The sequence below is a fragment of the Calliopsis andreniformis genome, chromosome 1 (genome assembly GCF_051401765.1).
Source record: "Calliopsis andreniformis isolate RMS-2024a chromosome 1, iyCalAndr_principal, whole genome shotgun sequence".
NCBI classification, from domain to species: domain Eukaryota; kingdom Metazoa; phylum Arthropoda; class Insecta; order Hymenoptera; family Andrenidae; genus Calliopsis; species Calliopsis andreniformis.
The window spans coordinates 13,924,643-13,949,573 of record NC_135062.1 but is presented as its reverse complement, the minus strand read 5'-3'; the positions used below and the strand labels follow the sequence as shown (position 1 = coordinate 13,949,573).

General features: G+C 39.4%; 3 protein-coding genes across 4 annotated transcripts in view; all 3 read left to right on the top strand.

Moving 5' to 3' along the window:
• Window positions 1–3,312: 3,312 nt before the first annotated feature.
• On the top strand, window positions 3,313–13,898 carry LOC143182438 (uncharacterized). 2 transcript variants are annotated; one of them, XM_076383425.1, is made up of 7 exons: window positions 3,313–3,418; window positions 4,532–4,698; window positions 4,794–5,046; window positions 5,131–5,247; window positions 10,708–10,976; window positions 11,070–11,420; window positions 11,499–13,898. In XM_076383425.1, exons 2-7 carry the CDS (start codon window positions 4,579–4,581, stop codon window positions 12,111–12,113), a joined length of 1,725 nt encoding a protein of 574 aa, XP_076239540.1. In that variant the 5' UTR covers window positions 3,313–3,418; window positions 4,532–4,578; the 3' UTR covers window positions 12,114–13,898. The 2 variants fall into 2 exon arrangements, with proteins under 2 accessions (XP_076239540.1, XP_076239548.1); XM_076383433.1 differs by lacking the exons at window positions 3,313–3,418; window positions 4,532–4,698; window positions 4,794–5,046; window positions 5,131–5,247 and adding an exon at window positions 9,760–10,265.
• LOC143180183 (uncharacterized) lies at window positions 6,368–9,836 on the top strand. Its single transcript, XM_076379742.1, has 5 exons — window positions 6,368–6,488; window positions 6,542–6,790; window positions 6,846–7,070; window positions 7,114–7,754; window positions 9,700–9,836. The coding sequence occupies exons 1-4, from the start codon at window positions 6,368–6,370 to the stop codon at window positions 7,737–7,739; spliced, it is 1,221 nt and encodes a 406-aa protein (XP_076235857.1). The 3' UTR covers window positions 7,740–7,754; window positions 9,700–9,836.
• An 8,477-nt stretch (window positions 13,899–22,375) lies between the features above and the next one.
• The window catches only part of Tok (tolloid-like protein 1 tolkin), a 58,893-nt gene continuing 56,337 nt past the window's right edge, over window positions 22,376–24,931 (top strand). The window contains exon 1 of the mRNA XM_076377867.1: window positions 22,376–22,559. Coding sequence (XP_076233982.1) covers window positions 22,376–22,559 — 184 coding nt within the window. The remainder of the gene's footprint in view (window positions 22,560–24,931) is intronic.

Below are 24,931 nucleotides of genomic sequence, written 5' to 3'. Positions count from 1 at the left end.
TGTATAGTACGCATTCCAATGGTTGATTTACGAAGGTGCACGAACACGTTGCGGATCAACAGTTTACCAGACCACAGACTGACATTGGGGGTCGAAGGTTCTTTCCAAATCTTGCCGCTTGAACACCCAGAAGCTTTTACTCAAAACTGTCTATCCAATACTGTAGCACAAGTTTCCAGTCTTCTTTTATATTATAACTAATAAGATAGGTAGAAGTAAGATTCTTTCACCCCTACTTCCGCCGATCAGTTAACAAAAAGCCCCTTGTCCATGATCTCTAACGATCCGTAAGGTGTTATCGCTAACTACCCCGATCACGGAATAACTTAGCTTAAGCTTGAACGCTATGAAGATTGGCGTTCAGGCGTAAGCGGTGCAGTACGTTTTGTACGTATCAATTATTCGATTAGCTAAGATTTTCCTTTCGACAAGATAGAGATACACAGTTACATTTAGCTACATTTTGATATCGCTAGCGCCACAATGTATCCTGGGATTTTCGCTTGATAATTATCCCTGTATATTTGTAAGCGTCCCTGCGATGGGTATGCCTGGTAAATATTGATTTCGCATGTGTACTTCGCGAATATTTGACGAAGCCTTCGTTAACCCTCTGCGGTCCACTATTTATTCAGTGTACAATTTAGAATATTTGTCTCCTCAGTGATCGTAGTCACTAACTTAATAAATTTCTTTAAAGGATCATTGTATTGTAAGATATGACCGGCACTTATTAAGGTGGCACAACATCGTTTTGGAATATTCAAATTCTGTGGCATACCACGTTATTCGGAATGGAATAGTGCGCAAAGGGTTGATGTGGTGAAACGTGTTCGCTTTAACATGTGCTCCCAAGCGCCGATCCGCCATACTTTCTGCATTTGTTATGCTAACGTTGCCTGTGCCTTTAAGATGATTAATTCCGTGAGCCATTCTTTAACCGATTATCATTTCTTTTGTACAAACAAAACCGTTTCGCGTGACTCGATTGGTCGTCTGTTCTAAGTTCGAATGGGCTTCCTTTTTCGACTATTATTTCGCGATTCATCGTTTACAAAACGCTGCCACAAGACACAATGAGAAAGTGCGCGTGAGAAGGTAGATGATTTAATGGAGAGAGAAGGGAGAACGAAGAACAAGTTGAACGAACTCGTTTAACGGCGTAAAGAAACGATAAAAAAAAATAATTATTACTTAGCGCTAGGGATAAAAGAGAAGAGAAGAAACGGGGTAGCGCTACCGAAGGTCACCACCTGCTAGTCTCGTCTGTATCGTTATTCGGTTACACAATGCATACAAGGAAACAATATTTAATATAATCAATTTAATTAATATTATACTGTACTACTTATAAATTACATTAAAAACAATGAACCATTGCAAACGGATCTTTTAACATGTCCTTTGAAATGATCAATTAATAAAAATGACAAAAATCAATTGAACGATCTTCTCTGTGCGTTCTAATAAATCGCTGTAATTGAAAATCGCGCTCATAAGCTGCGTCTATCAGGTGTAGGTGTAACGAAAAATGGTAACTTTTAGTGGACCGGAAGTAGTGATGACTTCTAGTGCTAATTTAGAGAAAATCACTTCCTAAAGGAACTAGAACGACAACTCAAAAAAATGAGCCACATGGACTCATTTATTATCTCATTATTTCAAAAATGTATATCTTGGCTCTTATACATGTGTGTAGAGTCTCAGTTTCTTCCAGTCAACTATTATTTCATTCATTTCTGCATTTTCAGTTCACATTTTTGGTCAAATAAGGGATATTCTGTATGAAATTGTTGTAGAGCAATATGAAATAGGTGAAATAAGGTATCAATGGGTAACAGAGCCAAATGTGTTCGATAATAAATGAGCAAGTCTAATCTGGTGACAAGTAGAATAAGACAAGTTACTGCAACGTATGATAGATGGTGCAAGCAAGCAGTAGAAAGTCATAAAGTAGAACGTAATGGTCCACTGCTCAGACAGCACGACGCAAAACAATTTTTTATTTGCAAAGGGGCATACCTTAATTTTAAAAAATTCATACAGAACAAGAAACAACTTTTTCCAAAGTCCCGCTCGAAATTTAGTTTACTCTCTAAATATACGAAGTATTCAGACTATGTGTCAACATTTACTTTACATTTGCGATGCGAAAACATGTTATAACCATGCAGCGTGTTTATTCATTTACATATCACGATCTCATAAAATAATCATTAGATTTTCCTTTTTATGTGGATATTTCTAAGTAGACTAATTAGAAACACATCCTATGTACATTTAAAAACCAAAGAATTATACTTACAATATTTACTCGTCGTAATTTAAGTCGTCAGCAGCGAGGTTATAAAGAGCAAGGTATCTTCATACTAATTTACGCATCAATAACTCACGATCGCTCACACTTGTTCTGTCAGTAGGAAAGCAAAAGAAACTAAGGAAATAATACAAAATTCGGTTTAGCTTATAAGTCAAAACCAGATTATTCGAATAGATTTGCATCTAAAATAATTAAATATAAATAACTCGAATAAATTAGTGGAATTTATTGGCCTACAATTTCATTGAAACACTAATCATTTACTGTCCGCGATAAATTAACCTCTCAATTTATTCGAATAATTTATCCTTACTACGCTAAATAATTCATTCACCTACTATAAAATTATTTATACATACAATGATATATACAAACTCAGAACAGAGAATTATTCGACTCTTACGAAACCTAGAAATTTATTCAATATTCTTATTTGCCAATCTTTATCGAAATGACAAATATTCCCCATCTCTGATCAAAAAAAAATGTTACAGTGAATGAAAACAAAAGAATCATAATTTCTTACAAAATCAAGCACCCTGGGTCACGGCAGCCAGAACGCGAATGCTCGTTGCCATTGACAGTTTCGTTGGGCCAGGCACGCGTGCTTAATATTACAAAGTCAATGAAGCGATAATGAGCGCGCGCGAAACCATAAGGAGCTCGTATCGCGCGCCGCTCATGCCTCAATGGTAAAAGCGTGGAACGATCGTTTGCGTCGCGTGAATACGCTTCGCGACACGGTGCCATAGTGCCTTTCATTGATTGCGCTTGTCCGGTGCCATATTCCTCGTTCCAGAGGCCGCTCTCTATTGCGCAAGACCCGATCATCAACGTTTCGCCATTTTTGTTGACCATTCAGCGAGTTCCAACGAAAACGGCTCTAACCTGTACGTGGGCTGTTACGCCTGCTACTGGATATCGATTCATCTCGATCAGGATCGAGAATCGTCATCCGTGGACATTTCCCAAGGGGAGATCACCGTTATCCACTTTCCTTGCCTCCTCGTTCTCTTCTATTTTAATTCTTCCTCGTCTTGTATATCTGCGCCTCCCGTTCCTGCGGACTTTGCGGATAGAGTTACGTGTCGATAACACGTGAGTATTATTATTTTCTATTTTCCACGGTCAGTAAATGGTGCATCTCGCGCGGGGCCTGGTGACGCGACCAATGAAACGTGTTCGAGAAATAATCGAGACGAGAAGGCCGAACGGGGATAGACAGCTTCGTTTAGGCCATTTCTTCGGTGATCCTTTTTGCTTTTAGTTTGAATACCTCTGTTTGGTTTCTTTACTTGTATACTGTTTGACGTAAATATTTCCTGCGCGAATTATCATATCCTGTTTTTCAGCGATGTAATAAAAAATAAAGGAGCTTACTTTAATTCCACTTGAGAGTTTTTAAACTTTGTTCCAGTAGAAAAACAATTATGGAGCGGTACATTTTTTGCGCAGCGTTTTCGTAATGTTAATTTATTTTTATGAATTCGATGATTCTTGTTATTTCAATATTGTGGGACTTTTGAGTCTATTTTATCGTGAATCGATGATGCAAACTTACTCATTTTCCGAATATTAAGATTGCGGTGAATCGTTTATCTCCGTTTCTCGCATATCTTTATTAAGTTTTGCGTAAGCGATGATAAAAGAATGGAAAGAAAAATTGCTTCGTATTAGAATACCGAGGGCACTGAAATTTCTAGCACGCACGATTTCTGTGGTACTATAGACCGCTGTTCATCTCTTCGTACCATGCTATTTTTGGACCGTGTATAGGTACGGAGACGTTTAAGCGATTTCACAGTAATAGAAGTCGAGCAGACAGATGCAATTGCGAAAATCGTGGCGCCGCTACATCGTTCAGAATCCATGAACTGCATAAACCTCTGACCAAAGAATCCCTTCGTATCGATGAACGAGATAGTATCGATAAACAGAGGCTGAATTAAAACAAAACTCGCTCATTGAATACTTACACATCTCAGTCACAAAAAAAACCAAAACGAGTTGTAACTTACCTAGCACAATAATCGTAGTCCTCAACATTGTACCAAAACATCAGAATGTTTATAATATCCTATGGCTATGTTTATTGTTACCTAGAACTACTTGTAGCTACTGTGCTCCTACGAACGTAAACATCCTTTTTGCGCCATTTACTTGTTCGATACACTACGCGCGTATAGTGACAAAAAAGATGTGTATCAGCAGGTCACGCAGCGTTTGCAAACAGAGAGAAGTGAAACACGGTAAGCACGATGGCACGTCGAGCGAAGATTGCATCCAACCAAAACAAAGTAGTGAAGGAGGAGGTAGCGTCTACTTCGTGTTCCTTCTCGAACGAGAATCCCGACGAGGAGGATCCGAATGTAGCCGAGGTACTAAGCAGAGGATTCTGCATTCTATAGTCAACGTGATGAATGTTTAATGAAGATGTGGGTTCTATATTAATTTACATTTATCTATGCTGCAGATCGTGCTCTCGAACAAGGGAGGTCCGAAAGTGATCCACTGCGGTTATATGTACACGTTGCATAAGAAACAACCGTACAACATTCGATGGAGATGCGTCAGCAGAACGATGCACTGCAGAGGTAGCCTAATCACGGCGACGAATTGCACGAAGCCGCGAGTGCGTATGGACCATAATCATAAGCCAGATTTCGCGGCCGCCCAGGTTGCAAGGAAACGATATTTGGCTCTTGGCAAACCCTGCGTGTTAACAAGTGGGTTTATCGACTTTGCATTTAACATCGATTCGTTTCGTGAAAATGAAAGAGTAATGGGTGAACGTCTCACGTGATTTGCAGAGGTGGAAGAAAATAAAAGTCTTGTTAGCGTGCCGCAGAAAATACTTCACAGAGGAAATGATGCTCTGTCGGAAGAGACGGCGACACGACCGAAGACGCGCGCCACGGCCAGGAAAGGTGAGTGTTGGATGTTTGTTTTTTAATTGCTGATAAATTAACATTTTTGTCGCGAGTTTTATGGAACTTTCTTGAAATGATTCTTCAGAGGATAGAACATAGGATTTTGTTTGTAATAATTGTGATGCGTGGAGGAAATACTTCTTCTCAGATTTGGAATAAAAGTTCGAGGATTCGTTGTGAGGAACTGACATCTAAATATATTTTTAATGCAATCTTTATTTATTAAACTTTTATGAATGAAATTATGAATGGAGCAAATAAGGAATTTATAGTGTCTTCGGTGTTTTTTGACTTCAGAAAATGCACTACGAGTGCAGGAGTTAATCATAGGAATGTCTTCATTATAAGCTCGTTGCTACTCTAATTTGGAATTATTTCAAGGCACTGTGTTTCGCTTTGATCGATTTCTAATAGCAACAAAAAATTTACTAATGCACAAAATTGATCTCAGAAATGTTACTCTTCGTTATCATCTCGTTGCCATACTAATTCGAATTTACAATACTAATTTGTAACTTCGGCTGTCTCAGACATCTTTTGGAGTCATTTTTAGGGCTTCACTAAATGTCTTTAAGATGCTTTTAAGACGTTTTTGTGATGTATCGAGAGCCACAAGCCTATAGCACGCGAATAGCATCCCAAGAGAGATATTTACTGTGCAGAACTTGTAAAGTTGCAGCAGAGACACGTGTTGACATAGTAATAATTTTCTGTATGTAGGAAATGCGTCGATTCAATTAATATTCATGACTACTTCGGTTAATGAATATGCTACGTCTAAAGTCCATGTGAAATCAGGCGATCCTATCTACTATAATCATACAAACCCGCATTTTTTCCAAATACAACTTTACCAACTCTGCTAGGTACATTGAAATCCCGCGCGATCCCGACAATCGAGTCTCTTGCATCGAAAAGGATGCCTCGCGATGATCGATGCGGGCGAACCGCAAAGGCTTGCTGGCAAGTAGTCAAGATCACAGTCGACACTAGTACTATCCATGCTGAACGAAGAACAGCAACACTGAGGAAGTCCAATTTCGCATTCGATAGAAAGAGTATCCAGTAATTCCAGCGCAAAATCGGACTCTCACAGTGTTGTTGCTTCTCATTCAGCATGTCAAGTACCGAAGTCAGCTGTGGCGAGATGCCTAGAAACACAGCCGATTCTAGTACTACTCATGCTCACAAAAAAACAGCAACACTAGAAGAGTCCGACTTTGCAGTTGATAGAAAGAGTACTCATCATCGTGTAGCTCTGTGTATCGAATCTGAAATCGGACTCTCACAGTGTTGCTGTTTTTGTTGAGCACGAGTAATACTAGAACGGCTATGTTTCCAGATATCTCTCCACAGCTGACTCTGGTACTTCGACATGCTGAACGAGAAACAGCAACACTCTCAGAGTCCCATTTTGCAGTTGATACAAAGAGTACGCAGCATCGTGTAGCTCCGCGTATCCACTGCAAAATCGGACTCTCGGAGTGTTGGTGTCCCTCGTTCAGCATATCAAGTACAAGAGTCAGCTGTGGCGAGATGCGTAGAAACGATTAGCTAGCGACGCATTTCGATTGCGTTCTGTCCCCGTTTCCAAGATGGCCGGCATCTTGAAGATGCGCGCGAAAAAAGGGAGCCGTGGAAGCAGCACTACCCGATCGATGAGAATTCGCGCGGCCGAGCCCCGAGCGAGTCGAACGTGATCAGGTCGGTTAGTAATTCCTTAGGCGAAGAGAGACCCGGGAACGCGCACCGCACGATAGCAACACCGAAACACGCTACGGATAATATGCGTCGACGACCGGCGGCGCCGTCGCACATGCGCGCCCTGACGCGCCCCTGTTCGTCCACCGATTTCGATTTTAGTCACTCCCGGGTTCGGCTTCGGGGAAAATCGTTCCGCTCTCGTGCCCGAGGACCGTTGCAGACCGCGTCGCGGCGAAAAAGCGCAGACCGAGCGACGGGCCGAGGATCGAAGCGAGACACGTCTCCTTTGCCGAGCGTGCTCGTCTGCACACGTTCGTCGATCGAGCCCCGTCCGCGAGAGGAGAAGAGGAACGGGCATATACGCACGTTTTCGGAAGCGGCGAGAAGGAAGCACGGGCGATCCTCGTCGCTCGATACGCACAAGAGAGCACATACACGGCCGCGCACGGGCCTGGGCCAATCTGATACCGGTAATCGTGGCGAGCACGTTCGCACGGGAGAGAAGACATACGCGGCGAGGGAACGCGATAGCCAGTGCCAGTGTCGGCTATTTTCCATCGCGAGGAAGCGAGATCGGTGGACGTCGAGCGTGCATCGCCTTCGGCGGCGGATGGAAGTCGTCCGTCTCTCGAGGGGTCGATAGGAATTGTCGCGTGCTCGTCGGTACAACGGCTTTCTGCCACGATACGGAGTCGAACCGGTTCGTCGCCGCGAGTCGAACCGCTCGATTGGCTCAGCTTCGCCGAGACGCCGCGGGAGAGACAAAGAGAGACGCGGAGAGATAGGAGGAATAGCTGAAGGTACGTTTGAACGAGCGGCGTATCAGTGGCGTGTGTGCCTCTCGATATCGTGCTCGGTCGCGACGGTTGCCATTTTATAGCCGGTCGAGCGACCGAGATCTTCGGGGAGGCGAGAGAAGGAGAGGGAGAGCGACTGTGCGAGAACAGAGGCGATTAACGGGACGGAAGAGAGACGGAGATAGGTGGCGCGCGTGTGTGTGTGCACGCGTGTGCGGCGGCGGGAGAGAGAGAGAGAGAGGAACTAAGGAAACGTAGTTGAAGATCGAAGGAGGGAGATTCGGGAGAGGGGAAGGGAAGAGAAGAAAGAAAAGAGCTCTACGCGAGATACAGGGAACCTTTCTCGCGTGGACATTTTTAGGCCACATCCGATTTATACGAGACCGCTCGTGGAAACGGGATTTCTTGTAACGATCCGCTCGTTTTCGTGGCTTCGAATGCCTGGCGTAATATCGATCTATACAGTAGTAGCATTCGTGCTCCACTATCGCGCGTTCTCATCGGATAAATCGTTAATACGTATTATCCGTGCGTCGTCTGCTGGATGATGACATGGTGTGCTAAAAGGAGAGGGAACGATGAAGACGCAAAGGGAAGGGGAGATAGCGTGTGAACGCATCGGGACTGTGTTTTATCTGCAGGACGATTATTGTTGACGCTTTTTATAGTAGCACCATGCCGAAAAACTGATTGGACGTCATGAATGGTCAACAAATTGTTGATAACGTCGATTTAAAAATACGCGATTTAGATATGATACTTTTTATGCAACGTTCTCGACTTGTATAGAATTTGCTTCACCTAGATATCGGCCTTCAAGTTTATACTGTCTAAAAGTTTTGAGATTCGAGCATTTTTTTGGAGTAAAAATTTAAGTTACTTTATTTTTTCTTAAATTTGACCTTTTTCTAACCTCTACGAAAAATATATTCGAGAAAAGAAATCGTGAACATGTTCTCTAGATTGAAAATACCACGCTTGCTGTCGTCAAACGTCATTACGACATTAACGTAATCAATTCATTCAAGAATAATCATCGTACGTGATTTTTCGTTCAGCTCGGTGCTCGAAATGGGTTAAACGCCGTGACACAGTTTTTGAGGGACGGTGTGCGGTGAAACCGTCGATAAACGTGTTATAGATCGTCCTAGGTTCAGCAGATAATTTAATTACGATACAAATTTGCATACCGAGTCTCGATTCGTCCGTGTCAGGCATCCTTTGTACTCCACTTGATATTCTAACTTCCGATGCTTCAGCTACATTTCTGTGTATAAATGGTAAAGCCAAAATGCGATTGGACGCGAAATAAGTAGTGATGGGCATTCGAAACACTGCTTAGCAAGTTCCAAAATTGCTTTGAACAAACACAAGCAAGCTCAAAGCAGAAATTCTTGGGGACCTTGTAAAACTTTGCAAGATTTAATACTAGCAAGAAAGGTTTTCAAACTTCATAGTCACTTTGACCCCATTTGGAGCCTCCTAAGACTAGCCTTGATAAACACTCCTATTTTAGAAAGAACGTATAAACTCTCCTCATAATTTTTAACTACTGACACGAAGTGTCTCAAACTCCATGTCTTACATTTCTCACTGTTAAATTGTTTTCTAACAAAAATTTCCAGTATATATACATTATTTGAATCCAACAAACTCTGTATCTACATTTAATATCCAAAAATTCGGAATGAGTACTTAAAACTTAAACAAAGCAAGTACCATCCCGAAGGTTAGTTCCCTATCGAACACGTAGCTAAGAAAAATCACCACAGGGCATCCTACCTATTCGAAGCGATTCGAAGTGCGTGTTTCGTAGCCCATCACTACTGATCAGTACAGAGCACGCACCGGAAGGAATCATCGCGAATCGATTCGCGAGAGGTTGCGTTGAGCAGCGCGAGGATGTCGCTTTTGCGGTGTCTGAGAGTGGCACGTTTTCGTCCCCCAGAGAGACGGGTCCGTGGAAACGGAGGCACGATCAGCGTGGAATCGGATCGTAGAGCGGCGCTGAGGGGACGAGCACGACGGCCGCGACGGCGGGTCGCCTTGTGCTGGTGGCCTGCAAGGACACCGTGAAGCTGACTGCCCGTCGCCTCCTGCAGGAGCAGGGCGACGAAGATAGGGACGCAGTCACGTCTTCCACCGAGGATATCGTGGAGGGCATCAGCCTCGAGGACGTCGCGATGAAGCAGGAGCCGGAGGATGAGGAGGACTGCTACCTCGAGGCGACCGAGATGCCATCTCCGTCGCCGCCGCCGTCCTCGGCGAGCCGCCACGCGGTCGCGACGCACCGTGTCCGCTCCCATGCACGCAGCCTTCGGGCCATGACCAACCCCAGCGCGGTCTGGGCCCACTTCGACTTGTGCGCGAACGATCCTCTGCGTGCACAGTGTCGTATCTGTGGAGCGGTTGTGGTTAGAGGTGGTGCGAACCCACGACAGTGCGGCACGACGAACCTCCATCGGCATCTTAGGGTGCATCATGGTGGTAGGCTCATTGGCAGTCGCTATCACGGTAATGATACACCTGGCTCTAATGTCTCTGGGCTTTTCTTTCTAACTTCTGCAAGGGGAGGTTGCTGAACTTCGTGGAGTGGATATTGGGTTGGGTTGTGATTAGTCGTTGAAAGTTTGGAAAGTTTCGCTTCTGAGATGAGCAGGGGGAACAAAGCTTTGTAATTTGGGATCCTTTTGTGGTAAGAGCGATGGTGGTAATAGTGAGTAAGAGTTGTTTGTATGTAGCGGTTCTAGTAGAGAGGAATTTTAGTAAATTGCAGCCTCTCCTTGTGAGAAGTTACGTGTACGCATTAAAGAAGTCTCTTTTGAAATATGAATTCAGTTTTTAGACATTTTTATTGTCATTTTAGGATGAACATCCTCTGGAGAATCATTATGAGAAAGTAATTTGCATCACTGTTTGTATTTATGTAGTAGGTAACGATCATTTTTCTGTGCAGTGTTACAATCAACATCTCAGACCAATACAACGGGCAAAACCATAAGAATAGCTGCCCAGTCTTTGGTAAGACCTCACATTCGGAACATTGCACCAGCACCTTTGCCACAGCAGCAACAGCAGCAACAACAGCAACGACAACCAAAGACTCTTGTGTTAAAAACAATACCTCTAAAAGTGAAGCAAGTTGCACCAACAACCATTAAAATGCCACCTAGACAGACGACACAAGGATTACCGCAAAATATAGTGCATCAACAACCCACAGAGGTATTTACTAGAAATAAAACATATGGATATAGTAGCTGTATCCGTATTTTACTAACATGGATAAATGAGAATACCATCTATCTATATTTTCAGGTGTGTCTAAGATGGAACAGTTATCACAGCAATATGCAAAACAGTTTCCCGTCTTTATTAGATTCCGAGCAGTTTGTTGATGTCACCCTGGCCTGCGAGGGTCGTTCTTTGAAGTGTCACAAGATGATATTGTCGTCGTGCAGCGATTATCTCGCAGATTTATTACGCGAGAATCCCTGTCAGCACCCAATTATTTTAATGAAGGATCTTAAGTTCTGGGAAGTCGAAGCGCTAGTCAAGTTTATGTACCGTGGTGAAGTCAACGTTGCTCACGATAAATTGCCGCAACTGTTGAATGCAGCTGAGGCATTGCAGGTGAAAGGATTAGCTGGACCAAATCCTTCTTCCCAGGTAGAGAGCATATTTTTTTCATTAACGCGACTATACTTTCCAAAAAGATTGGTGCTGTAAAAATTCATTTGTTTACAGAATCCAAAGCCACCGCTACTCATCCCACAGTCGAAGCCATTAGCAACCCAGTCAGTTCCTCGAACAACTCCAGAGACCAAAGAGAAACCTTCCGGTTCCGGAATTACTACACCGTCTAGTCCGAAACGTGCGCAGAAACGACAACACTCAGAGTCCATTGAGCCAAAACCCTTTACAAAGATACGCTTACAACGACCAGTTACGCCTACGTCACCCACTACCACTGTTAAGATGGAGCCTTTAGATATACCTCTAAGCCCAACGGAAATGTTCCCTGAAAATAACGAGAACAGCTCGACGCTTTCGAACTTCGAGAAGCTTATGAGTCTGCACGAAGAGGACGATCCTGGTGGTAATGATACTATTGACGGCGATAGAGAAATGAATTTCTGCGAAATACCAGAACCGCCGGATATAAATGACAGCGAGGATCAAATGGAATTCGTGCCTACAGACTTTCTGGAACAAGAACAGGACATTGTCGAAGAAACGGAGACGGCCTCGAACAAAATTTGTAAAGAAGAATCTGGGGATTATAGTTCTGTTGAGCTTGAAGACGGTGAAACGAACGAAGAGAAAAAGGAACAGAGTTCAAAGGAGAAGAAACCTGTTTAGTAAGATAAGTTAGTGATTTTCAATTTGATTTGATTTGGATTATTTGAGGGGGAACGAAAGCAAACGTAACAGTATCTACATCAGTTTTTAAAAGAATTCGTAGATGAATGCAGTATTGCTATGAAAGTATGATTACGATTTTTTATTCGAATCTATTAACTAGATATTAATGTTGATAATTACCATTCGAAATAAAATGCATAAAAGAGAAACATATACAGGGTGTACTGAAAAAGTTGGGAAGAAATTTCGATATAAGTTGTTGGTGTCAAAACAAGAAGAAGGATCGTATAAACATACGTCTTACATTTTTTAGGAGTATTTTTAGTAGTGTTTTTATCAAAATGCAATTTAGGTTAGCTTTGACACATTTTAATTGAGCGATTGTTGCTTTGTTCTACTATTCAGGAATGGTAAAATGTTTACATACACATATTCAGTGAATCTCGTAGAGGATACTTCGAATATCTACTTTTAATTTGGTCTGTTGTCTTCTTATGGTCCTTTTTATTATGTTGACACATAGAGTACATACCAAAGTTTTGACCAATCTTTTTGATACATCCTCTATATAACGTTTGTGATATTGTTTAGTTATCTATTTCACTAAATAATCAATTTTATTTGTCGAAGTGCAAACTCGAGTCATAAACAGGAACTATATATTGTTTATTCTCAAGAATATATGACAATTACTTCATAAACGTTGTAAATAGACCATGCGCGTAACTAAAAAGTCGAACTATTTTTACCATTTACTGTATGAATCGTAGCGGTTGTATACATTTCTCGAGCACTTTCTCCAAGTTCGCTGTTCGAAATTACTTCCATTTGAGAAAGAAGTTACGCTACAGAATACGATTTAACTAGAACTTATTAATGTTATAATTAATTGTAAATATTTACAAAGTACCTATGCAAGTTTTACCGTGTGGTTCATAGGATTTTGTATACGCAATTTTACGTTCTTCTTAATCATAATTTATTCGCTAATAATTCCTACTTGTAGAGTCGAAGATTGATAAATTTTCTTAATGTAATTTTTAATTTGAATCGTTGAACATAATCATGGACATGAACAAGTAATGTAAAACAATATTCTCTTATAAAAAGAGTGTGAATATTATTTGTTGAATTAAAGGAAACTTTACAACTTAATTTCATGAAATACAGTATAGTGTTAACCCTTTGCCCTCCGAATTCTCTGTGTAGGAGTTGATTAGTAATTTTTATTAATTTCTAGCCTGTATTGCACACATTAAATCTAGAACTTTAAAATATGAAGATAAATAGACGTAATAATTGTAGGGTTATTGCAAGATAAAGTTTTATTCCACACATGACGACTACATAATTCCATTTCTTATAAAGTCTAAGAAAAATTGTAAGTAGTTAATATAAACTATAAACCAGTGAAGTTGATAAGCTTATTTGGAGTGCAAAGCGTTAACACTTGAGAATCATAATGTACAAATATTTTTCGTAATTTGTACATTGTATGAAATTTTATTTTGGCATTATATGCTTCATATATATAAGTATGCATTATATAAATTAATTATTTTGTTAGTAAATCATGGAAAATTTATGCATTTATACGTTAGTTGTACACATTAATTATCTTTAGGCAAGATTGGTAAACTAATTAATAACTCGTTACGATCATATTTTCCATCGCAAACAGCTGCGAAAATTATGTTTATGTGAAAATACGTGTACGACTGGAAAGTATGTGTACATTGTAACGTGTGAAATTATGTCTTATAAATAAATTGCTATAATGCATATAGCAAATGGTTTTATTGTTTTTATTCACTGTTTATTGTATTGGGACGGTGGAGCAGAAAATACTGTAATCCTGTGATACGAATTAAAGATCGATTTTCGATATAAAATAGAAAATAAACATTATTTATTTATTTCACACATTCAATAATTCTCCAAAGAGATATACGATATTTAATTAATTTTTGAAAGATGAATTCGGAAAATTATCTGAGGATGGGCTTTGATAAGAAAATGAATAAACTCGGCATGTCTCAATAAAGCTACCTCAAGTTTGTACTCATGCTGATTCATATTTGTACCTTTTCCCGCCATTTTCGCCAAGTTCGGTAGCCATCTTTAGTGTTCAAATTGCGCGCGACGTCATTCAATTCCTGGACGTGCTGGAGGTCAGACGTGTTTTTCTTGTGGTGTTAAATGTGTCTAAATCTGTCCTGGCTGTTCTTGATTGTCTGCAAAGGTATGTCTTCTTAACTTTTATATACTATCACTATAGAATAGGAAATTTATCCTAATTTCAATAATCTGAATGACTAAACTTATCGAGAAATTGATACTTTTTTACTTTAAAAATTTTGCAACTTTTTATACTGCTGAGACAGATTGATAGAAAATCCTATTTCAGACGAATAAAGTATAATGAAGCATAGATACAATTAGTAGCTTATATTTTATGTATTTCAGTAATGTTTATTATATTTTGTATTATATGTAACAGGTGGTGATAAAAGTGAATCAGATTTCATACAACAACAGCCTGAGGTAACAAGCTTGGCATTTTCGAAGCTAGACGCAGAGTTCACTTTTAATAGCATGGCGCAAGGGTAAGTTTTTACTATTTTTTAAATACCTATAAGATTGATTCTATTGAAAATAATTATGTGTTTTCGGTGTATTTTCGAAATATGTGAAATATTCGGATTTAATTTTCAAACGATAGGAACGTAGAAGACATTTATATGCATATTATCATTATCAAATAGAACCATAGTCACGTGATTGAAAGCATGCGCAGAAGCAATCCCGTGATTACTTCTGCGCATGTACGTAACAATTGCTACTGCGCATGCACAGTCCCGCTTTTAATTCGTTCAGATGGCAAAATATGTCTCTGTTTTTATTTGCTTTTTGATAGAAAAAACGTTTGATTTTTTGTGGTTCAAGCAAATTTTTTGTACAACAGATCTAGATTCTAAAAGTGAAAATCAATTAGTAATAAATAAATTTTTATTTCACATATTTTGAGCACAGTGATTGAACTTGTATGCATTGCCGCTAGATGGCTATTACAGCATTTCTGTACCTATAAACTGAATGCAAATGTTTAATTTGCATGAATCGATTTTATTTCTGCTTTTGAATTTTCACTACTGTCTTTATGACACATAATTTAAATTTTATTTTTACAAAACGTACTAAAATACGAAAGTACATAATAAAATAGGAATATAGATGCTTTATTGACTTTTGATCAAGGTTTCGTATTTTAAGAAATATTTTCTATGCTTTTAAATTAAAATAATGTGTTTAGAAATTTTAGACTTTTCTATATAATTGATCAATGAGACAGTGAAATTTGCGAGACGTAAGTGTACGGTTTGCGAAACAGAATATGCATGAGGGATTGAATTAATTCAACTGTTTTGTAATTGATTAATCAGCCAATTTTCGAGCTTATTCGATTCATTAACTGCTTATAAAACTGTGATAATTCGACCTGACATCACGAAAATGGCATTATTTTGTGTGTCCTTTGTTCATTACTATCTGATAATAGTTAACTGGAGAGATTGAACAACTAAGATTCATAAAAATTGATAGATTACAGAATATGTTCAACTATCAATGATTAAAAATCAAATGTCACTGTTTTGACTTCAATTTCCCACAAAATGATTTGAATGTTCCTCACTCTGAAGCGATTGAGTTATCGAATCGCAATTAGAAGTCTCTTAGAGTAGTCTGATTCGCAAAACCCTCACACAAGCGTCCCTTTATGTTCAATTTTGCGTTTACAACCGATTAAAGTTGTACAAAGGTATTTATCGTGCGCCCGAGGCGCGATAATCGCTCTGTGACGAGCAATAAATTAGGTGAATGAATAGAGCTGTGTTGCAACGCGTTCAACTCTCGTTTTCCTTTTTGCACCACGTGTGCATAGTGCTTCTGCGAAATCAGACAAGGTGCGTCTGCGACTGGGGCTCTGCCCACAAAAAACTTCAGGCTCCTTCTTCTTTTTTATTTCGAATTAGGCACTGTTTAAGACGTAGCGCATAAGGCTCCACTATTCGCGAAGGAGCGCATAAAAACAGCCACTTGGACATTCAAAGCTTTACACATTGAGCTACTTGCTCGAGATTTACACGCCGCGAATTTGCATGAAATTGAATCTACAGGGTGTCCGAGAACGAAGGGGACAAATCGTGTCAGAAAGTCTTTCGAGCTGAAGTTAGAAATAGCAAATTTAGAAAAGAATTGAGATAGACATTTTTTTTGTATTCTTTGTTTTTTAGAGGGAATATGAAAACGATCTTTATTTTGCTAATATAGAGTTAAAACTGCTTTTCATACATTTTATTATCATGAATTAAAGTAAATTCAAGGATTATGCAGATTATAAATATTTAAATTGGTGCGAGAGGGCGAGTGTCAATCATATATTTAAAATATAGATACAACATTTTATCTCGAAGATAAAAGGTAGCATCATTTAATACAAAATACACATTGTCAAATAATATTGACCCAATATATCCTGGTACTTTACAAATATATTTTCGAAAAAACATGAAGTATTGTATCAACAACTCTCAATATTTTTTGCATTAATACGAAGATACTGATCATAACTTTTTCCAATGTACAATTTCTTTTTATATCCATCTGTGAAATAGATTGGCACTATTAGTTTATTGAGTTCGGGGAAAATTCAATATAATTTTCAGAAAAAAAGGCGCTTAAATCTAATCGATGTGTTTTCATTTGCCAAATGCTGTGCACGATTAAATCTCCTGTAGAACGTAATCGAAAACGAGAAGGTTATTTCTTTATTCCCGAATCGAAGGAGCCGCCATTCACTGTGCTCGTTTTGCTTGGGAACATCGTTACGCGGCTTCATGTTCCATTACTAGAAAATATTCAACTGGAATGATCGATTTGAATATCCTCTCGTAACTTCGCTAGGCTGACGGTAATACCAGAGATATACTCTCACATCGTTTGTAAGATAATCTGCCCTCGCCGTCAGTGTTCTTCAATCTCGTCTCCAATTAGAAAAATTCCCACGAGAATATATTTTTATCGAAACAAACATTTCCCCTGTTTATCCTCGCATCAGAACAATAACTCCAAATCGGTTCACAGGAGTTTCGCAATTTCTGAGTTTTTAAATGTTAAACCTGTGCTGTTATAATTAATTCTATGCGATGTTATAAGAAGTTTACACTAAATTCAGAATTCCACAACCCAGGAAAACTAATTGTAAGCTTTTCTGGTATCAGTTCTGATAGTAGGTACTCATACATCTCTCTATATGAATTAGTTAAATTTTGTTTAATTCTAAATACCAGAAGTAGATGCAGTTTTATTTCAGTATCAAATTAAAAAAGTTTGGAAAATAGTGATTATATTTGAAAAAAAAATACTGTCATTCACCAGTAAACCATAAAGCATAAAACTCTCTCTGAAAGGTATACAAATAATCGTATATTGAATCCATGTAACAGTGTTTGTCCTACAGTGAATAAAACTTTCATTGAAATCGTTTCGTTGTGGTTAAAAAAAAAAAATGGGTCACGAACTTAGACAATTTTTCATATATGAATAGAACTCGATTTACTTAATCTATTTTCTCACATATTCATAGTATCGATAATAAATACTAACTCTTCGAAGACTCTTTTAAATTCATGTACACAATTTGGTGAGGATATTTTCCTACCCTAAGAATTCAAAGACACTGGGTGGTTGAATATCCCCACGACAGAGCACGTAGACCTCGCGTTGGAATATGAAATTTTGTTCGACGACGTCTATCGTCAGGCTTTACCAAACGATGTTTAAACCTTGCTCGAGATTCTTGGGGGATTCTTTCTTCTGCGTCACTGGCGGAACGAGATCGTCTAACGAGAGAGAGACGGGGTCTGGTAGAGGCGAAAGCTTTCAGACGCAGGTCTGATCGGCTTCATTATGCGCGCACCGAAGAGTGCGTGTTAACGCTATTAATTACTCGTTGGCAGCTCGTTTAAACGAGCACACGCGTTCGTTTTTCCTTGTCGATTCCCCGTTTCCGTTCCTCCCCTAAGCTTCTTCCCTCTTTCTCCCGCGATTCGTTCATTTTTCTTCGCTGGCCCACGATAAACTCCGCTGGCAGTCGCGTGATGCACTGTACAGCGGGAAAGAATTAAAACTGCGATGGAATGGTCTCTTGACGAGTCTTTCGCGAAAGAAATATTTATCTGAGAAACACGTTTGCGAGAAAGAATTTACTTGGTAATTGAATTGCATGTGGAGCCACTTAGAAGCTATAGAGATCGATTGTGTTTCTTTTTTGTATAGAATTTTTTATTTTATTCGATTTTTCAAGCAAGTGATGAATTGTTAACTTTTTCGAATTTGTAAGATTTATTTGTAGAATAGTAGTCTGTGAAATATCTGAAACTACTGTTTCTTTTTAAAGGATGGTATTATCTAAAGCTTCATAATCATAAATTTGTAGATGTGTGTAATAGGAAATTGTTGATCACGATTGTAGACTGTAAAAAAATTATTTTTTAGGCAGTTGCAAAAAAATACTTTCGATAATCAATAACACTATTAAATTCACGACTTTTAAGGTAATAGACTTATAAATATCGTATCAAAAATACTCCTAGACACTATATAATAAAACACTTTGTAACATACCCCATCAGCTCCACTTCACGTCGACACAATTTGTCTCAAGATCACTTCGATCACCCATTCCCGTGACAAGAATCCTCCACTAATGAATACCTACTAGTCTTGTCGATGGAAAGAGCCACCACAGACAGGAGCTAGAGCAAAAGGGGCGATGGGGTTTAAACTCCTCGATTTTAATTAATGTCGCTAGTCGATGATCCGTTCAGCAGCGGCGCTCTATCGTAACGCAGGATCTTTCAATCGCGTGCAAACTTTCCACGTTAATTATTTCACCGTCGAACTTCTTGGCAAGGGCAGGGAGATCGCGATCAGCCCAAGGGTGGGATGGGGTGAGGGACCAGCGAGCTCCTCGCGACCGCGTGCCGCGCAGGAAAATTAGAAACTGAACGCGAAAGAAAAGATCGCGCGAGCAGAAAAGTTTCTCTGGCTTCCAGCTCGAATTTTCTGGGAAGTTTCACGAGGAACGACTCGATATAGAAAGATACCCTGAAGGACGCTTCCCTGGCGCGCCGTGGAAATAAATTTCAAACGTTCTGGCTTAATTGTACCGCCGTTTCCATCCTGTTCCGCGCAGGCATGAGGGAGCGATCTAACGAAATCCTGGAAATACGCAGCGGCGTTTAAAATATTTCACGCTAATTGTAGCAAAGTTTGCGCCTGTACTGTGCCTCATTATGGCACGAGCACCCGCTGAATCCCGCGGCCGTGCCATTTGTTTTTCAACCTTTGTAATCCAGTAGAACTTTCGGGGCAATATTTCCTGCTTTCGCGGCGCGCTTTGAGCAGATTAAAAATTGACGCAGCGTTTGATCGACGCTCGCTTCGTGCTTCATTTCAGTTTCTGTTCAGCTTGAATGTAATTTCAGTACTCTCTGTATTTTAATAGCGGTGGTCAAGCTTAGAGGAAAGAATAATGTAGAGGGAATATTTGTAACTTTTTCTGAAGACAATTTTCGTAAGATTAATTACTCGCTCTGTACGTCACCATCTCAAATAGCCCTTAAATGTTGAGTTCAGTAAACCTAAGCCTTCAATCTGAGTTTTATTATCAAGCAGTTCCTCTAACTTCCTAGTGTTAACGAAACTAGAGAGGTTCCAAGGAGTCACAGTACATAGAAGTCCCTCCAGGTTTTCTCATTTTCTGCGTTGACACTCTGCCACGGATGTCAAAGCTGAAAAATCAGATGTGTCCAATTCATTTCGGCTCAGAGGTTCGCTCGGTTGTTTCTCCATCGGTGATAGTCCATCCTGTAACGCGTATTGTTCGTTCGTGCGTGATGTTAACAGAGAATTCGGTTTTTCCCTCGTACCTTCAGAGATTATTCTCTCGTGGAGGGTTTCTGTGCAGCGTCGACATGCACTTACCCTCGGATAGACAGGCAGGGTTCCTAAAGGGTGATCCCATGACAGTAATCCGATACTTGACCGATACAGGTCGTTGCGTGGGATATGAAACACGTGTTTCCGTGGGCGACCGACCCCGCCACTTTTGGAATATTTATCAATATGTACCGAAAACCGACATCCTTGCGCCACTGTCCTCCTCGACGCGCTTTTTAAGTAGCAGTAGCATTAGAGGTGTGTAAAATGAGAAGATTCTGTGAATTTGATCGTAATGAAATTTATATAATGAGGTATTGAAGATATTTGGAAACACAGCAGGGGCTAACAATTTCGAAACAGTTGGTTAATAGCTCTCGTTAAAGTTATGCTACATGGCAAATAATTATGATTCGATGTTTGCCTTTAATGATTATTGGAATGCTCTTTATTTCAGTTCAATAGAACATCGTATTATGGTAAAATTGTTTATTCTTGCTTTATAATAATAGGAAGTTAAATAATGGAATACTTATTTGGAATAATTAACGTAATTATGTGTATAATATAACCGCTAATATAATTATTCCAAATTTATTTGCATATAAGAATTTGTGTATAAAAACCGCATAAAAAATAAGCCGTAAAACTACTGGCAAAGATAGCTATGCACTTTAGCTGAACTCTTTTGGCCCCTTAGGCATTTTTATGTGACCATGTAATCCTGAAATCTTAAATTAGCTTTCGTAACAAGTTATAGCAAAGTAAAAAATCTTAAAAATACTTATTACTCTATCTTAAAAAATTACTCTATAAAAAAATTGCATGCACACTACCCTGCATAAATATTCGAACACTTTCGCATTACTGAAAATACCTGAAATATCTCCAGTTTTTTATTTATACTAACTGATATTAAATACTATTCTCATCGGTATTTGTAAACCTTATAAAATCGTCGGAGATGAGATTTATAGCCAAAACCATGTTACAGAATTTTACTTCCCATATTTCACATCCTTCAATAACGTGAAAGTGTCCAAATACTTAGGCACAGTAGTGTACCATACATATCTCATGAGAAGTCTCCTGGAAAGCATTAAAGCCAATGCTTTATAGCTGACTTCTCATGGGACACAATCAGCACTTTGGCATCTAATTATCCGAAACACGAATTCGTTCCAAAAAATCTCAACCCATCGGTAAAAAGCCTTCATGAAACCACCCATCGACTACCATCGCGAAGTCCCAATCGTCGTATTTCATTGGCAACAGGGAGGGCAGACAAACGAGTGGCGTAAGTGTTTCTCGGCTGGCGTAGGATTCTTTAGGGTTCGCTCGTGCCCGAGCGACGGAAGCTCGGTCAGTGTCTCGGCCACCCTCGTGCTGTGCAGGTTTGCGAGGGAGGAGACCGCTTGTTCCCCGGCATCCCCTCTAGATATACATACATATCCCCCTCCTCCTCTATCCCTCTCTCGACTTAATGCCAGTACGAGCGCGCGCTTTCGAACGACGCGTCGTGTCGGCCGCGAGGGACGATCAGTCTGTTCTCCACGTTCTCCACGCAAGGACGATCGCCGCCGGCGATCCGTCCTCTAATCTGTGACACGAACTTTGACCGCGCTGCCTTATCGTCGTCGATGACGTACGCACCGTCCACTCGCCCGATCGCCGCGGACCGAACCTCAGTCGCGATTACGTTTCGTACGCGGTCGTACGCGTGCTGCAGTCTCGATCGCTGTGGATCACTTCCGTCATTGCTCTGCCCTCGTTAAATTCACCTTACTTCGATCACTTTTCAATTTCAACGCCGCTCTGAATCGAAACGCTCCACTGAGTTTCGAATTTAAACACTGTTCTGACTTCTGAATCTAAACATCTCCCTTAGTTTTGAATGAAAATACTGTTCTGTATTCAGACACAGTGGCAAAGTAATCGCGTTCTTTCACAGAAAATCCCGCCCCTTGGTTTCTTCTGCAAGGACACTCGATAGATCCTTGACCCTAGATCCCTGCTCGCCTCGAAGGATCTCGGTGCGATGTGATATCGGTGGTTCCCTGTCTTCTCGCGTGAAAGTTTTTTCCCGCGTCCTCGAGTGGTGGTTCGCGAGTGGAGGACCGAGCGTTTAAGGTGACGCGAAGAGGGTGAGAGATACAGTGGCAAATGCATCGGTGCAGACGGTAGTACGATCGGTGTTTGGTGGCCTCAGTGGCACGGGAAGCTCGTTTGTCGTTGCACCGATCGATGGTAGAGAGATGAGGCTGCTGTCGGTGATTTCGATCCTCTGCTTGGCGGCACTGTGCGCCGATTGCCGGGCGGTCGAGGATTCCAGAGAGGAGACCGCGAGGTATAAACGAAAGTTTACTGTGGAGGAGCTGCTTAACGCGAAGTTTCCACATGGCATCAGCGACGATGTGGATGTGGACGTCTGTAAGGCGGGTAAGCAGGGGTTTTGATTGTTAGTGAGGACTGTGGGACCTCGATTAAACGAACTTCGAAGTTCGAATGTACGAAATTTCTAGTTTTTAGGACTGTGCTTATTGGAGGTATGCACTGTCGGCTAAAAGTATAAAATCATCTGACTTTTTAGTAGTTTCTGTTATATTATCTAATGTAGACTAATCTTTTCTGTGTTTATCTATATCTAATATAGTGACTTTTTTATTGTTATAACTTTTTTATTACGTAATAAATTTCTAGCAAGCAACTTGTACTCCTTTACTAACTGTATGGTTACGGTCCTATATTTTTGGTAGACAGTGTATAGTAACAATATGAGTACAGTAGGGGATCGACTAAGACTTAAACAGCGAAGATATTATCTTGCTGGTGAAAATGAGACTAGGTATCAAAAGGATGTTTCAGGTTAAATTTTAAATTTTGTGGTACTTCGGTTAATCGAGGTTCTACTGTATTTCTAGACTTGTGAGGAGAGAAAATATTCATATCTTTTTGGATTGGATTAAGAAATTGTGCCACTGAAAGTGGTCGTAGGGTTGAGAGATGAATTTGTTAGGTAATGTTAAACTGGAGTGATGAATTTTTTATCAGTTGTGTTTGATCGAGATACGACGAATTTGTTAATGTCTCTAGATTGATTATTAATCAATTTTTAATTTAGTTTTCAGTTGAACTTTAGTCATTCAGCGATATAAATATTTAATTCCACTGAATTTTTTATCAACTTTGGGATTCAATTTTGCCCGTTTAATGGCATCGAATCTTGAATTCGATTTTCAGTGAAATTTTTCTCTGAATTCTTAATTTAATGCTCATTTCTGTCCTCGATTCCATTAAATTTTCATTTAATTTTGTTCCATGTAATACATCTTCTAAAGTAAGGAACTTAGAAAATATATTACTAATTAAAAATTCACAATTAGCCGCTGATTTGTGTCTAAGTAATATTTTAGGGCACATTTTGATAACTAGTTTATCAAAAGTTTTTATCTCCCTTAATTCTCCGACTGATTCCAAACTTTTAATTTAATAAAGTACTATGAAATCAATTAAAGAATCGCTGGAGTATAGATTTAATTAAAATTAGTGAATCACTGAAGTATAACAGCCGACACATCAAGTGAAAAATTTGTTTTTCATAATAGAAATTTAGATTTCAGTTATTTTCTCTCGAAAGATATAATTTATTTCTATATTAATTAAAACTAAAACAAAAGTGATAAAATATTTAATAAGCAATGAGTGAAAAGGAACGTCAACGTGGTAGTGTTTCATAAATGCAATTATCTAAAATACGGGTTTGTGTTTCGCCATGAATATAGTAAAAATGCGCGCGTTATCTGTGAAACGACAGATAAGAAAGAAATTTTCTTCTTTTTCCGTAAGATTTCGCAACGCATGTTGCGAAAGGCAAACGCCTGCAAAGGAGAGATTAATTACAAAGGAGTGTCAAGTTTCTCCGAAATTCTCATGTCGATGCGAGATAATTCCAAGAGTATTCGATTATCGTTTAAATAAACATTATCAATTCCTTCGTTCAAATTTATACAAAAATGGAATCGATTATTCTAAAGATTTCTTCGCAGGCAGAGTAATCCAAATAGAAAAGCTCCTCATACAACTGTTCCATTTTATTAGTCTTTAACAATGTAAAAATCAAAGACCTAATTGTTTACAGTATCCAAACAAGCACCACAATTTTAGCTCGTGACTAGGTTAAAAGAGATATGTTCTCCTATAATAATGCCATGAGTGACATATCAGTGTTACAAAATAGAGATAGTGATTCATACAAATATAGTGGTTCCTCGAACAATGCAGATAGTACAAACAGGCAAACTGATTCAGGACGTGAGAGATTATTCACCCATTTGATTGAAAACGTGAAATTGTTTAACTCTCCCGTGGTTAATGGTTAGCAGCATAGGTAACAGTTATGTATGTAGATAACAATAATTATTCTCTATATAGTAGCAGCTTTATGAAATCCGTAATTCAGACCATCAAGATTACAGATCACTGAATAATAGACCACACAAGCTTTCCCTCATCTCTATTATGCTCTGTAACCAAACATTTGTAAACGCGATTTTCAGTTCTTGCTTCGTGCAAGTTTTTATTAATAACAAACTAAAACGACCTTAATCTGGTTATCAGATTACTCGTTGCCCAGAGTTAACTGAGGAAAGTGAATTATTCTTGAAATAAAAATGAAAAATTGTATCTTAAAAGTATAACAGGTACAAAAGAAGGGATGAATAACTTGAAATAATATTTCAAATAATATTTCACAGATATTTCACTGATAATATTTCAAAGAATATTATTTCACATGTCTCCATATTCAGCTA